Source organism: Sander vitreus, chromosome 18 (genome assembly GCF_031162955.1).
Source record: "Sander vitreus isolate 19-12246 chromosome 18, sanVit1, whole genome shotgun sequence".
Classification (NCBI taxonomy): domain Eukaryota; kingdom Metazoa; phylum Chordata; class Actinopteri; order Perciformes; family Percidae; genus Sander; species Sander vitreus.
In genome coordinates, this window is record NC_135872.1 from 15865415 (window position 1) to 15881874 (window position 16460).

The 16460-nt window shown below is 40.6% G+C and overlaps 1 protein-coding gene across 3 annotated transcripts; it reads left to right on the forward strand.

Moving 5' to 3' along the window:
- The first annotated feature begins 4618 nt into the window (after positions 1-4618).
- Positions 4619-13688, forward strand: myb (v-myb avian myeloblastosis viral oncogene homolog). Of its 3 annotated transcripts, none has more exons than XM_078274735.1 (16): positions 4619-4737; positions 6913-7030; positions 7257-7328; positions 7437-7529; positions 8265-8485; positions 9034-9256; positions 9376-9441; positions 9556-9660; positions 10102-10353; positions 10526-10702; positions 10973-11091; positions 11189-11303; positions 11416-11511; positions 11720-11818; positions 11952-12035; positions 12304-13688. In XM_078274735.1, exons 1-16 carry the CDS (start codon positions 4715-4717, stop codon positions 12412-12414), a joined length of 1974 nt encoding a protein of 657 aa, XP_078130861.1. In that variant the 5' UTR covers positions 4619-4714; the 3' UTR covers positions 12415-13688. The 3 variants fall into 3 exon arrangements, with proteins under 3 accessions (XP_078130861.1, XP_078130860.1, XP_078130862.1); XM_078274734.1 differs by having other exon boundaries at positions 4621-4737; positions 12301-13688; XM_078274736.1 differs by lacking the exon at positions 10526-10702 and having other exon boundaries at positions 4624-4737; positions 12301-13688.
- Positions 13689-16460: the final 2772 nt, after the last annotated feature.

Genomic DNA, 16460 nt, shown 5'->3' on the forward strand with positions numbered 1-16460 from the left:
GCAGTTTGACGAAGAGCAGCTTTTTATCGGCAGCAACTAGTAAAAACAGGAGGGCGAATCTTTCATATCAGGAGGGGATAGCGGCGGAGTTTATTTATTGTGCAGTTTCACCTTAGGTTAAGAGCGTGCGTATATGTGTCTGCGCGTGCGTGCCTAAGTGGGTGGAGGTTTCCCCTCTAAAATTCCACTTCCTGCATTTTGAAGTCTTGGTTGCACATCTACATGTCAAAATAAACAACTGCACACAGACACACTCATGGAACACATGCACATAGTAAACAGACACAAACATGATCACTTTACAGGGTCACACAGGTGACAGAGAGGGTACTCTTCTTTTGCATCACTAAAATGTTTCTAGGACACTCTAAAACCAAAGGCAGCAAAGAGCAACTGATATGTAATGGAAATGGAACATATTGCCTAAGTGAAAAGCAATGCATGAAACATTAACATTAAAATTGTTATATGGTGTTGCAGCTTTTCTTATGCATTGTCCTTGTTTAACATAACCTTTTGCAGACCTAGTAAACAAAACGCAAAACAAGAACTTTACTCAAACCAAGTCTTTAGCACATTGTCATTCCAAATAAATGTTTTTTGCATGTTTCTTTTTACTGTTTTATGAAGTCTTTCTGCTTTATTTATACAGTCGTATTTAGAGATGAATATGCATGTGTGCTGCTACAAGGCTGGGGTGTGATTTTCACACCTACACAGGATCTGAACATTTGTTTCCTTTGAATGTCTTTTAAACACTTTCTGGTCAAATCTGTGCTGCGGATGTGGCCACAGAGTTCACAGAAAGCCTGATCAATGAATCAGTGGCAGCCGAGAAGGATTTCTAAGAGAATTAATGTTGGGCTGATTAGATGGATTAAACAGATGGATTGACAGATTGCGAGAAGAATGAGCGTATCAGTGGAGGATGGGTGCTTTTTTTTAAATGTTGTAGAATGTATATAATTGAATGACTAATACACTTCATGGTTTGCATCCATCATATTTCCTCTCTAACTGAATTCTATTAAATTCTAGCAGATGCACAAAATAGCTGTTAGCAAGTGGATGGCAATGGTATGGAATCAAGTGAAAGCAAAGGATTGCAAATCTGTCAACAACAACATGCAAATCTGAAAACATTAAGCCTGGTGTAATTGTAGAAGACAAAGCTTATGTGCAAGTGGGTGAGGGGTGACGTCCATCCCAAAAGTTGGCAGTGAGGTAATGCTTTACATAATTTAGGCACTAGGCATCATGGGAAGAGTATTTCACAGGAACTCACTCCTGTGGAAAATGCAAAACCTAGACCTTTGGCAGTCTGACAGGTGGTCAGACTAAACAGACAGACAACTAAAGTCAATGAAAGAACACATGTGAGGTCCTTAAATTAACAAATTGTGAAATTAAAATGGAATGATGAATTAGTTAAATTAAATTTGTTCGAAAAAAACAAAACAAAAAAACTTGACATTTGATTATACATTTCCATACAGCATGCATTCATTAGGCAAGTAGGTGTAATAAAATATTCTTCAAAAAAAATAATGTTCTTGAATGATGATTGCTGGATTTCAATGTACCGCAGAACAATAATAATGTATGAATCCTTTGCTTGTTTATTTAACCATATAACCATACAGGATCACATTCACTATTTGACTTGGGATCAACTGTTCTCCAATGCAGGCCTTTACATACACATACAATTAACAATACACATGTTTGGCCTTCCCAACTCTGGATCCAAAAGCCTGGTAGGGTGATATCTCAAACCAAGGGGCCATCATTAAAAATCATTCAAATGAGCCAACCTGCACACAATGCTTTGCAAAGGGGGCAGCCATCACAATACCTGCCCTTAACCTGTCCAATCGTGCCCATGCAAATTTTCTCAGCTTTGAGTCAATGGGTCTCAGGCTTCCTGCTCAACCTACTACTGGGGAATTTGCATACCCTGGCTCCCTTCATTCAATTTGGTTTCAGATAACAAGATGTAGTTTTTAATATTACCCTCGAGGGAAAAGACCCATTTGGGGCTTGTGCAGAAAAAAGGTAAAGGCACTTACTTACAGATATGCGCACAAATCAGGCAAGTGGAGAAAGAATATAATTTACACATTTGTTTTACTGTACATAAAGTATGATTTAGGTTACTTATTTTGCTTCTTTTTTCAGGTTAATAATACATTTGTGCTGTATCTATGTCACTAGTCCACCTTTCTATAGGGCATCTTGTACTGCAATCTTGCAGGATAGCTGCTATATAATTCAAATATGTTTGAAATAGATTAGAAGTACCACCACCTCAAGGCAAAAATGACTGGAACAGTGCTTGTGTACACAGGTGTGTAAAGGATTTGAAGCCTACAGCCATTGCAACCTGGCATTTTTGATGTTACAAATAGCCTTTGAACCAATAGATTGCATGAATAATAGTAAATATAAAATCTTCCATGCTGTACTGCATGTCCAGTCTTGTAGGCTATCTTGATATTTCTCTGTCCGCAGTAAGTGCTTCCCTTCGCTAAGCACTCTGTCCACCCTGTTGCATCAAATAGTAATGAGTGTATGAGTGTGTACATGTAGTCCTTTATCAGGCCACTATTATGATGACTGCAATGGGTCTCAGGCTTCCTGCTCCACCTACTATTGGGGAATTTGCATACCCTGGCTCCCTTCATTCAATTTGGTTTCAGATAACAAGATGTAGTTTTTAATATTACCCTCGAGGGAAAAGACCCATTTGGGGCTTGTGCAGAAAAAAGGTAAAGGCACTTACTTACAGATATGCGCACAAATCAGACAAGTGGAGACAGAATATAATTTACACATTTGTTTTACTGTATAAAATATGATTTAGGTTACTTATTTTGCTTATTTTTTCAGGTTAATAATACCTTTGTGCTGTATCTATGTCACTAGTCCACCTTTCTATGGGGCATCTTGACTGCAATCTTGCAGGATAGCTGCTATATAATTAAAATATGTTTTGAATAGATTATAAGTGCCACCTCCTCAAGGAGAAAATGACTGGAACAGTGCTTGTGCACACAGGTGTGTAAAGGATTTGAAGCCTACAGCCTTTGAACCAACAGTTCCTCAATAGATTGCATGAATAATAGTAAATATAAAAACATGTCCAGTCCTGTAGGCTATCTTGATATTTCTCTGTCCGCAGTAAGTGCTTCCCTTCGCTAAGCACTCTGTCCACCCTGTTGCATCAAATAGTAATGAGTGTATGAGTGTGTACATGTAGTCCTTTATCAGGCCACTATTATGATGACTGCCCTGGTACAATAGGCTGGTCTGGGGTGATGGTAATTACAAGTGACCAGGGCAATACGGTCGCGTATGGAGGAACTAATACAATGAGAAGACACATTTATACAAATAAAGCATCCCCCCACACCCCCACCCCTTTAATGAATGGCTGAGCGACGACAGTCCTGGCCCAGGGAGAACGGAGAACTCAACCAAAACAAGATAATCATAATACTTGGCGGCCAATTGCATTATTACAGAAGAAGATACAGCTGGGAAAGGAGCATTATTTTAGCATACATCATTGAGAGAGGGTTGCTGAAAAACAGGATCAACTCGTTTCTAATGTAAATGTGAATTATTATAATTTTTAATAAATGCAAAGACATCATCAGCAAGCCACCGTTTAAGATTCTCAAACGACAACTTGAGGAACAACTTCACATACATATGTATGCTTTAAAGGAAGTTGTCGTAGTTATGTGCAGTACATCCCCGCAAAAAGTTGAAGTGCCACTGCATTACTTTCTTTGTCTGGGCGAACATAAAAGCTCATTTTATCGCCGGATGATAAGACCAAGGTCTTGCATTTTTTATTACTGAGAAATATCTGTAGGCATAGGCTTGCAACACCAGCAAGCACTCTAGCCGCGAGCACAGAAAGCATTGCAACTTAACCTTCCTCGCATGCCAAAACACAATTCCGCAATTGTTTACTACGTCCAGATATATACTAGTTTACTTCGCCTTTTCATCAGAAGGTAACTCGCGAATACTGTTGACAAAAAGCATTTAGCGCGGACGACCAGGCAAAACCCGCCTTTGACAAGTCTACTATATGTTCTGTGGAGTGGTGCATTCAAGAATACTTCGTAAATGTTACAGTGGCACTGTCCAATGCACTATATGCTTGAGGCCATGGATGTATTAAGAGAACTTGAGGCCCTACTTTCGCACCAATTTTTTATTTACAGTAGGACATATAATCCAGCCACATTTTATCATGGCATTTGTATTATGTAATGTAATAGTGTAGATCTGGCTAAGCATCATAAACCGATTTTGGTTTAGATGGTAGACTACTACTAAGGTTTTTCTCAGCAAAAAAAAGCACAAATTGATATATTTTCTGGAAATATACGTGTTCTTATAATTGCAGTCGCTTTCTTGGATATTACCTAAAATTCGGACTTTTTCCGTGTCTGTTTAAATAGTAATTTCAAAACGTCGGACGGTATTTGAAGTAGACTTTATTGGACATGCGCACTCGGCCGCACGCGCTCAGGAGCGCCAAATTTACCGGGATGCTAAAGAGAGGGGAGGAGCAGTAGTAGAGGCTGCTGTAGTTTAAATGAATGTCAACCTGCCTCTTCCCCCGGAGAACAAACCCAGCGCAGATAGTGAAAGTACGTGCTCCGTGCAACCTGCGAGCCGCTCTACAGATATTAACATGGCTCGGCGGCCGAGAAACAGGTAAACTCAAACAGACCATTTACTCTTTAATTTGCGTCATCTTGAACTTTCTTTTTCCCTCTATGTGCGTCTTATAGCTTACGTAGTTAACGTTAACTGTTACCGTTTTTCTTTTCACGTTAGCCATCATTTATGTTGTTGAATACGGCATGAGTTGAGGGATTAACGTTAAAGGTGCAGCTTATTGACAGAGTTATTGATCTTTTTCATTAAATCTTTAGTTGTCTAAGCTCTTTTTGTGCTTGTAAAGTTAAACCATTTTTTGTTTTCTTGGCCGTTAAAGCTGAGTCGTGGTGTGGGTGTCTCGCTCGCGCGCCCATGACAGGTGGTGGTCATCTGGCATGTGCGCTTCTAGAGCTGCTGTCAGTGGTGAGAGAGAGAAAGGGGTCTCTCTCTCTCTCTCTCTGTGTCTCTCTCTTACACACACACACACACACACACACACACACACACACACACACACACACACACACACACACACAGATTAATAACATTAGGCGGGTGGACATGCGCGTGCCACGCTGTGCGCAGGACTGCGTGCCACGCTTAGCGCAGGACTGTGTGGTGGATAGGAGTTTATAATAAATACAAAATGAAACACAATGCAGCATAGAGTCTTATCAAAACGCACTCACAGACTTGAATGCAACACGCAATTCCATGTCCTACATTTAGTTTATGAAGGTTTTGAAAATAGGCGCTTGGTTGACCATCACCCTATTCAGCCCTAGAGACATGTTTTCTTTTTCACGTTTTTAATTTACAGATTAGATCTGTAAATTAAGCCTACAGCAATATAGCTGTCATAAAGGTAATTTTAAACCCGCCTTAATCAAACTTTCATACACCCTAAATGTTGCCGCAGCATCTCTGAAAGCGGAGCGCTCACTGTTATTTTGGAAACTGCGCTTTCACAGCGTCTTCTATGTGTACTTGTCTCGAAAAGTGGCTGCATTTTGTGTATTTCCTATGTTTTGGTACAATAATCGCCACAAATTTAAACTTCAGTCACTCTCACCAGTTTACCGTTTTGTATACTTTCTTGATGAGCATCGATCGGCATCAGTTTTCCCTGAAAAGCATCTGGCTAATTGCTTTACCAATTATTGTTTAAGTGCGTGAATTTATCTTTTGTTTGCGTGTTGTTTGTGTACACGAAGTACTCAGCAATTTGTATTTGGCATCATATTTTCTTAATTTTTTTTTCTGGAAAGAGTGGTTTGATTGTTAATTGTATGTTAAAATGTCATACAATTGACACATCGGCATTTGATGTACTTAAAACATAAAATGACTGCTGTACATTTTTGTGTATTTTTCTGTATGGTCATTGCTGTTAATCAGAAAGTCACGCATCTGGGTAAATGGACCAAAATAGGGAAGATAATCCACTCTTAAATATCCTCTATTTTACACACACACACACACACACACACACACACACACACACACACACACACACTCACTCACTCACTCACTCACTCTCTCACACACACACACACACACACACACACACACACACACACAACACACACACCTCAGTGGGGTTCCTGTTCACCTGTTGCTCTGTCTGTATGACATTAAAGTATCTTACTTAGCTTCCACGTTTTCCATGCTCTACATTCTGAGGGGTGTGTGTGTGTGTATGTGTGTGTGTGTGTGTGTGTGTGTGTGTGTGTGTGTGTGTGTGCGTGCATGCATGTATGACTGTGCTGTACAATGCAAACCACTGCAGGTCTGAACACGCTAGGGTCATGAAATTATGATCGCATGTGCCAATCCCAGTATCTGTGGAAACCAAAAACATTGGAACCTGTTCATCCATCCCCCCTCCCTCCCACTTGCTGTTCTTCTCTCTCTCTCTCTCTCTCTCTCTCTCTCTCTCTCTCTCTCTCTCTTTCTCTCTCTCTTTCTCTCTCTCCTCTTGTGGGTGTCTTGGCTAAAAGCCTGCACCCAAACCTTCAAGAATGACTGGTTCTGTCTGACACCTGATGAACTAAAGAGTGGGCTGAGTTCTTTATGCACTCTTTAAATAGATTATTAGGGAGTAGTTTGGAAATAGACAGGTTCTTATGGTGCTTTCATTTACCTTTCTATTACCTTACACTATTTTTCACACAGCCTCCACCTCTTCTTCTGAATTTCTCTTTGTCTTTCTTCTTTCTTTGTCTGCAGTGTTTACAGTAGTGAGGAGGATGAGGAGGAGACTGAGATGTATGAACATGATTATGATGGATCAATGGCCAAGGCAGGGAAACGCCACCTCGGCAAAACACGCTGGACACGAGAAGAGGTACACACACAAAGACCCGTCAAAACAATTCAAATTCTGCTGTTCATTACAAAATGTTTAACACAGCTCACATGTTGGATAGAAATGACCTCAGGAGAGATCATTCCCTAGGACCTTTTATTGTTGTCTGGTCTAACCACATTGACTGACTATTGTGTTAAATTGCTGGGAGTGATGTTCATTGCAGTGAGTCTGACAAACTGCAATATGTTTTCTCTTCTTTCAGGATGAGAAGTTGAAGAAACTTGTTGAGCTTCATGGATCAGAAGACTGGAAACTTATTGCAAGCTTACTAACTGTACGTAGGAGGCCTGTGCTTACACATGCATGTACAAATGCACATACATACACAAAAATCTCCCATAGTATAAGAATGATTACTAATCCCTGCTCTCTGACCTACCAGAATCGTACAGATGTGCAGTGCCAGCACAGGTGGCAGAAGGTTCTCAACCCAGAGCTCATCAAAGGGCCATGGACCAAAGAGGAGGACCAGAGGGTAAGAAAAGAGCCTTTTAGAAAACTTTAATGCCCTCAGGACTTAATGGGTCACACACAAAATATTGAAAATCAATGACGAACCCACATTATAGTAGTAATGCAGAACTACTTTTGATGTTGGGGTAACGTAGTTGGATACCAGTCACGGGAAACTGGGGTAAAACAAACTATTCTGTAGCAACTCCTTGGCTGCTGTTTCACATTTTTAGTTTGCCAAAAAGTTGATGTTACTCAACAAGTAGCATGCTTAGTCTCTTAAAGCATGTGCAGTATTTATTGGGCTAGTCCAAAGGAGTTATATTTCCACTCAGATGCCACTTTAATGATTAGCAGAGTGGCTAACGTTCCACTGGAAACTCCCTCACTGCTCACCAGCAGGTGTTCTCAATCACCTCTACATGTTCAAAGATAAAGACAGGGGGAAGGAGGGAGGGGAGGGGAAGCATTCTCTGACATAATGTATACGTTTCTGAGATTTGTCTGGTTGACTAACAACTTTTTTATTGTCACTTTCTCTCCTATCTGTTCTACCTCTTATATACCTGTGATCTTTTTACCTTGTTATTTTTCTTACTCTCTACCCCTTTACTTCTCCCTCTCCTCCCTGTTATTGCTCCTTCCTTCCTCTTTCCTCATGCCCCTCCACAACCATTTACTTCCCTTCCTTTTCAATGCTCTTCCTCCTCCCCTCTCGCCCCCCCCCCACACACACACCCACCCCCACCCACCACAGGTGATTGAGCTTGTCCAGAAGTATGGAGCCAAGCGTTGGTCGGTGATTGCCAAGCACCTGAAGGGGCGTATCGGCAAGCAGTGCCGTGAGCGCTGGCACAACCACCTGAACCCAGAGGTGAAGAAGACATCGTGGACTGAGGAGGAGGACCGAATCATCTACCAGGCACACGAGAAGCTGGGCAACCGCTGGGCCGAAATCGCTAAGCTGCTCCCCGGCAGGTAAGGCAGAGAATGAAGAGAATGAAGAGAGAAAGGTGAAAAAAGAGAAGCTAGATAAATCACTAAACCCTTGTTGGTTGACTATGCAATGTTGCGGTTGAGAGGGTGAAATGGAGGGGGGGTGTGGACACTGAAGGAGGAATGAAGAGAGAAGAAACAAATGAGAAAAGGGATGAAGTGAGCACACAGAACATTAAAGAAGATGGAGGTGTGAATACAGAAAGTATTTCCGTTGTTTTTGAAAGATAGGAATACAGAATGATTGAGAGAAATAAGGTTAAAAGACAAATGTCAGGATAGAGTGTTTTTATAGAGAAAGGGCTAATGAATAAGACTAGGTGAAAAAAGATACTTTAGTTTTGACATTATTGTAATTGCTCTGTACTGGTATCTTTATCAGTTTTGTGTGCGTGATCTGTGGCAGCCTCTGTGTGTGCCTGTACCACTAGAGGTCCTGGATGTCTTCACATTGTGCATGTTTGTGGGTGTGTGGATGTGTTTTGTAATGAATAACCTGTAAGTGAATATATGTCATTTATGACACCCAGGACTGACAACGCTATAAAGAACCACTGGAACTCCACCATGAGGCGAAAGGTGGAACAGGAGGGCTATCTTCAGATCGCAGCAAAGAACTCCTCGCTCTCCATTAGCCATGGCTACGTGAAGACCAACAATCACATCATGGGTTTCCCTCACCACTCGCCCAGTCACGCGCAGCTGCCTTCCTTGTCGCAAGTCAACTACGCCTACATCTCCGACACTCACAGAGTGAGTGGGCTTTAAACTAAAACTCGGGATGCTAGCATGAAAACTAAATGATGCTGACTGTGTAGGTGCAGGCGATTAATTTATTTGATTTAGATGTGTGTTTCTGATTGGCTTAACAGATACCGTTCCCCATGGCCTTGCATTTGAACCTCCTGAACATTCCGCATGGAACCGCTGCTATACAGGTAAAAACGCAGCATAATTGATCACTGGTGAGACTAGATAGTAAGGCCACAGGAGGGATTGTAAGTGACGATGAATTGTTGCTCAAAATCTGCCTCCTGTTCTCTTTTTCTCAGAGACACTATAGTGAGGAGGACCCTGAGAAGGAGCAGAGGGTGAAAGAGATCGAACTGCTGCTCATGTCAACAGAAGATGAGCTGAGGGGCCAGCCATCACGACCAGTAAGTCGCATGTGTGTCTGCGTAAACGCGGGTGAGCTTCGAAATATTCAAGTGTGACAGCACTATTTATGAGCATGTGCATTTGACCCTGGCTTTAAGGACATTGGTTGGAGTGTGTGTTCGTGTGAGGAGGAAACATCTGGGGGGTTGGTTTCTGCAAAAATGATGAAATAGGACCGTATTGCCATTTTAGCGCGTGTGCATGACCCCTTGTGCAACCCTCTACTCAACACTTCTTTACATTGAAGTTCCCTTTCTCCTTTTTTTTTTTTTTCATCTGCTCAAATTTTACACCTCTTCCCTTATTGTCGGGCTTGCATTTTCTCTCTTGTACTTGTTTGACACTTTCTTTACACTCACCCTGTGCTCATATTTTTTTTAGATGATTATTCTTTGACAGTTCTTTCTAGAACTCACTCTTTATACCCTTTTCTCCCCCAGATGAATTTGTCCTATCCAAGCTGGGCCAGCCAGAGCTCTTTGACCAACTGCTCAGAGGGTGTAATGTTATTACCTCATCACCAGGCCCCTGCCTTGCCTCTCGACCAGAGCTGCCTACCTGAGGAGAGCGCCTCTGCAACACGTGCCCACAGCAATAACAGCAGCAACAACAACAATAACAACAACAGCCATCACAGCAGTCCAACGTTCTCAAATACTATTCCAGAGTTCATGGATTGTGTCATTGATTCAGTGAGTATCTGCATTTACTTTATCCTTGGGCTACATGTTGTGACGACATTTTGTTCAATTTTGTGTGTCGTGACCAACTGTGTCAAGATGAAAATAGGATAGCTTAGCAAGTAGCAACATAGATTTTACCAAGTAGTGGGCTTTGACCCATATTTTCCCACCCTTTTCCTAGAGCCTCTCCTCAGTGGATGAGGCCACTACCAGTGGGCTCTTGGATAGGAGTGTTCACAGAACAGACAGGGTCTTGCCCAATCAGGGCTCAAGAACTGCTCTCGGAGCATGGGCTGGTTTCATCTGCTCAACCCCCAAGCCTTCACCAGTCAGAAACCTTCCCTTTTCACCCTCACAGGTAGTTAAAGTAGCTGCGTTTGATTAGAATCCATCCAATCACCAACCTGCCACCTTAATGATATCAACCACCAATCATTTAGATTTTAGTTTAATTTCAATAATTGTAACTATGACTTGTCTTTTGAAGCACCGGCCCTCTTTTCTCCTTTCGTCTCCATTTCTATAGTTCAGACCAGGTGTGCTTCCATGATCTGCCAGATTGTTTCTGCTTCAAAATAAACCTGTAAAGCTACATTGACCAATTGGTTTCCCTTCTTTTGTTTCACAGTTTCTCAACCAGTCAATGAGCCCAGAACACTCCGACAGTGACAGTTTACCAATGAGCTCGCCTGTGGACTCCAAGCCTCCGATCGACCACACTATCAGACCCCAGAAAGAGAATGAAATGTAAGCGGCTCTGTCTCTGATACATTTTATTATGCAATTATACAGAATTGTGGCAAATGACGCCTTATAAACTGTTTTCTCTCTTTCTCTCTCTCAGGTTCAGAACTCCAAACATTCGTCGTTCGATCCTGGAGTCATCTCCTTGTACACCCACACCTTTCAGGTCAGCCCTGGCCATGCAGGAGGCCAAGTATGGACCCCTCAAAATACTGGTGAGAAAGAGACTTTGAAAAAATATCTCAAGTCTTGAATTTGTCGTATTACCTTCTGTTGTGCTTGCTAAAGTGTCCGTGTGACTCACTGGGGTATGTGTGCCTTTTCCAGAACTCCCCTTTGGAGCAGCAGATGGTACAGTCCATCAAGCAGGAGCCAATGGAGTGTGCCATTGAGCAGCCTCCTCTGAAGAAAATAAAACAAGAGGTACTTAACACTCAACATAAGCATGTACACTTATGTAAAAAACAAACATGCAGATAAATGTGAGACTGACAAAAGAAGTATTTGTTTTCATGTGGAGGTTCATTATTATGTATTATATACTAATTATCAGTAGCATTGTTTGAGACTACTGTATGTATCCATGTTTGCACGACTCTTGATATTTACCGTGATGTATTTTGGGTCCTAGGTGGAGTCCCCATGTGAGGGGAGCCCGTGTATGCAGTGGGAAGGACAAGACCTTCACACACAGCTCTTCTCCCCAAACGGCCCCGCACAGGAAGTACCTGTAAGCTCACTTTTCACCTAACAGTTCATGTTCTATAATGTAAAGCAATCCTTGATTACTCACAAACATCCTTAAACCTTAATCTTGACTTCTGTTGCTAAGATATGTTTTTATTTTTTACATTTTTATTTAGGACCTAGTCACTAGCTCATTATTGAGTGAAGATGGGCACAAAACCTACCACCTCCCTCGCAGAGGCATGGCCAGCCCACTACAGGTGTGTATACCTTTCTATGTAATAATGTATTAATCTAAGTTTGAACCAGAAGGGCACTCGGAGAGTGCAGGCCTCCACCAAGGCCATACCCTATCTCGCAATGTTAATGAAAGTGAAAAAGAATTTGCTGTAAAATTGAATGGGTTCAAATGGTATTCTTTTTCCGTTAACCTGCTGACAAACAAATCAAAGGAGGTAAAAAAAAAAATGAGACAAAACATGTTAACCATCAAAACTCATCATCCTCTCTTTCTCTTGCCAACAGCAGCTCAGTTCCTGGGAACAGGTGACCTGTGGGAAAACAGAGGAGCACGTTTTGGCCTCAGAGCAGAGCCACAAGTACATCAACACTTACCCTACGAGGACACTGGTCATGTAGACTAGAGACACAAGTTGGACTGTAAGATCAACAATCCCTGCGCTGGACGCAGCGCCGCGGATTACATATTTGTTGTGGTACAACAGTTGGGAGAGGCTTTATGCCATTGGTGGTTTTACACTCACACTTGTTGGATTTCAACCAACCAAAGACTAAACATTTATTTTGTTTTTGAAAACTTTTATATAGAATTTGCTCTGGGTTCTATTGTATGTCCTATTACTTTTGGTCTTGTCACTGTGTTATTATCAATGTTGTATTATAAATGGGAAACGGTGGCTATATAATTTGCATTGGGCTGTATTATTAATTCCGAATTTTGATATTAATATAAAGAACAAGTTGATTAATTTATTTCTTTTGTTTTGATAATGATGATAATGTTGTTGTTTTTTTTAAAATTGGCCAATGGAGCAGTGTTGTAAGTAAAGTATTTAAGCCCTGTTAGCATTATCATAAATCCAAAGGCATATTAATGAATTCAAAACTGACCTCTTTATTCCAGTCATGAAACTTTTCTGTTTCTTTTATTATTTTTTTTGTGTCTACTGAGAATTGTAAGTGGTTGGTCTGTGCCACCTCATGTAAACACTTAACTACTGAACAAGAGCAGCTGCATCTGTTCTTCCATCATTATTCAACTAAGAATGATCATGTTTTACACAACAAAAGGGGCCAGCCTTATTAGTATTACCTGACTACCACATTGGCACCTTTAGTTCATATAAATGGAGTTTTCATTTAAACTTTCAATTTATTTCTGGCCTTCACAAAATCCTGTATGAGGAAACATTCAATGAACAAACATTATATGTGTTAAAAGTCTAAGTATATATATATATTTATACATTTAAAAACAATCTTAAATGAGCTTATATGTTTGAAACCATGAGCTTCACCCAGTAAGAGTAAGACCAAGCTGCACTTGCAGCTTATATTCTCCATAAAAAGTGGAGTATTAAACACTGATGTTTTATATTTTTGCTACAAACAAATCCCTTGAATTTAAACTTTTGTATGGTTTTTGTTTTTAAATATTTCTTTGAATCGTTTTGTATTTTTGTATAATGCTTATTCAATCAGCATTTTGTTTTCTTACTAAGACTGCAGTAGCCCATGTCAAACACTTAGCAGACAATCTTTTTATACGCCTTGTTTTTATACTAGCTTTTGAGCAAAAATGATTTTATAAAGGCATTTATACATTCCAAGTGTTCATGTTTTTTATACTTTTCTATACTGCCTAGTAAATAAAGTGTGTTGTTTTTATTACATCCTTGTGTTCAGTGTAATTTTAGAAATATATAATTTTAAAGGAAATAACAATATCTTCAGTTGAAGATGTAATAGTGATAGCAATTTAAAAGCTGTTCTGCACAGACAATGAAGAAGATTGACATATATTTAAGTTGGAAATATGCTTCTAGTCCTTCCTTTAGTACAAATACCCTGTAGTGGTTTAAAGTGTAAATAGCACTGTGAAGGCAAACTATTGTCTCTTGAGTAATACTTAAAGTAAATGAACTATTTGCTCTGTCTCTACTATGCAAATTCTTGTGAGGACTAGTGTTTAAATACTCCACTCTCATCTCCCACACACAAACACACACACACACACACACACACACACACACACACACACACACACACACAAACACACACACACACACACACACACACACACAATCCTACAGATACAAAGGATTTTTGTCATAAAGTTGTGCAGAGTAGAGTTTATCAGCCAGCGAAGGTAATAAGCAAATATGATGAAAGAAATGGCCCTCAACTCCTTTATATACTTAAATATATAAAACACCTAAGTCCTCATTGTTCTTCAACAACACACACTTTCATGTATGAGCTCCACATTTAGTCTCTTGAGAAGACTTGTTTTCCTGTGAGGCCATGAAAGCCAAGGGGCCCAGACTAAGACCAGGAGGTATATTTACACCCCATGCTCTCCCTTCCTCCATCCAGCCACCTGCACCCCCACCTCACCCTGATCCACCACACTGGCCTCAAATATAGATTCCCATCTTAAGCACTAGTCTCGGAGGGATACATAAACAGAAATGACATCCATCATGACGGACACAACAGGAACTGTGATATTTAAGGCAGGGCTAAACAGAAATAGTTTCCTCGGGGGTGCATGCATGCTTACTGCAGCTTTAAGTGACACAAATCAAATGTATATATATATATAGAACATTTGATTGTAACTATTGTAATAATAATTGTGTAAACAGACAGCAATGAGATTATAGTGAGGGGTTGATGAGGGTTGTTTAGTTTAGTGTGTGTGGTTAAGCGTGTGTGTGTGTTGGGGGGGGGTCTTGTGGAAAGAGGCCAGAGCAAGAAGAAGACTTTCACATTGGGAATTTCACCATCTTCTACTACACCAAAAAGAAAAAAAGACAGAAAAAGCCCCAAACCCCACGAGATTTACAGACACCTGCTTCCACTGAGTGAGGAGGCAGCTGCATGTGTGTGTGTGTGTGTGTGTGTGTGTGTGTGTGTGTGTGTGTGTGTGTGTGTGTGTGTGTGGATTGCGGTTTATTGACAAAAACAATATAGACCCAGATGGATACATAATATGCTGTTGTGTGAAAAGGATGGATTGATGTTGGGGTATTTTAGAATTCAAACTGAGACCAAAAGAGAGACGTCCAAAAGAAGTTCCTCCCCTTCCAGTATGGAACTCTATTTTGGAAAAAAATATGTACGGTAGTAAAAGGCGAGAGACAAATCCTTTTTTGATCCCGTTTGAATTGTGCCATGAATTACACATATAATGTCTGTCAATTTAAAAGATAATTTTGCGAAAGTCGCAGTTTGTAGTTCCATTTAGTTTTGTGTGAAACCACTCAGTAAACTACAAATTTCATCTCGCACAATATAGCTACGTCACCTTGCTTGCTAGCTAACATTAGCTAGGTAGGTAATTTAGCTATTTTCCATGCACACATGTAACGTTATCTTACCTAATTTGTACGGTGGCCGACAGGGGCAAACGCCCTGCAACTAAAGAAAACACATGCAAATAGACAAAACACGAGGCAAATTAAGAAAACATCTTCATTAATTTGACAACACATGTGCAGCATTCAGCAAACGCTCTGCAAATGCACACAACACAACCAAATAGATAAATGCGCTGCAAATAAAAAACGATGCAAAAAGAAAAGCACACAAACCCCGAAAAAAGAAGCGATGCAAAAAGAAAAACAACTTCATTCATTTGACAACACATGCGCAGCATTCAGCAAACGCACTGAAAATACACACAACACAACCAAATAAAAAAACACAGCATCCAGATTACACAACGGAAGTTCTCCAGACCTCTAGAGGGAGCAGCTAAGTGGAACAGCTTGATTTTCGACCCCACGGGGAGAGAGCGCTCTGCCTTTTTATTAGAGTCGGGTATGGCTGCAGCCTGGAGAACTCCCATCCATAGACTGTATATTAAATTAATATATATATATATATATATATATATACACAGTCTATGCTCCCGTCTCATGCCCTCCTGGCTGGTGCCACCCGAGCTTCGACTTTTCAAAATAAAAGCTCGCGTCTGGTCCACTATGTCTTCGTACTTTGGTGTTTTGGATGTTTTTGAACTAAACAGTACGGCAATCATGCTAATGAATACAATACCTTTTTCAGCAGATGTCTTACTTACAACACGATGGAGTTAGCAAAGCTAATGCAGGCGGGATTATATGTGCAGGCGGGATTTATTCAGTTTGATAAATCCCACGGTAATTCGGCTGGTTTACTAAACAGGGAGGGACTATAAATCCTGTCTGTTTTTTGTTTTTTGTATTTCAAGAGCGAATTGCTCCACAATATGAATACAGATTGATCACCTATTATTTTGGCAACCGTTGTTGTATAATCACAATATTACACTTGAGGAGGCCTACACTTCAGTGGTGCACCTTTCGGACCTCGAAATTAAACAGTCTCATGTGATATGGCTTAAACAAATGTCAACGTTAAACGTTGTTTTTGGGGTTTGCATGCTTTTCTTTTTGCAT

Excerpts from the sequence above, each read along its gene's own strand:
- myb (XM_078274734.1), top strand. The coding sequence starts at position 4,715 with ATGGCTCGGCGGCCGAGAAACAG. Across the intron at positions 4,738-6,912 it reads GCTCGGCGGCCGAGAAACAG|TGTTTACAGTAGTGAGGAGG; the intron begins GTAAACTCAAAC and ends CTTTGTCTGCAG. Across the intron at positions 10,354-10,525 it reads TGGATTGTGTCATTGATTCA|AGCCTCTCCTCAGTGGATGA; the intron begins GTGAGTATCTGC and ends CCCTTTTCCTAG.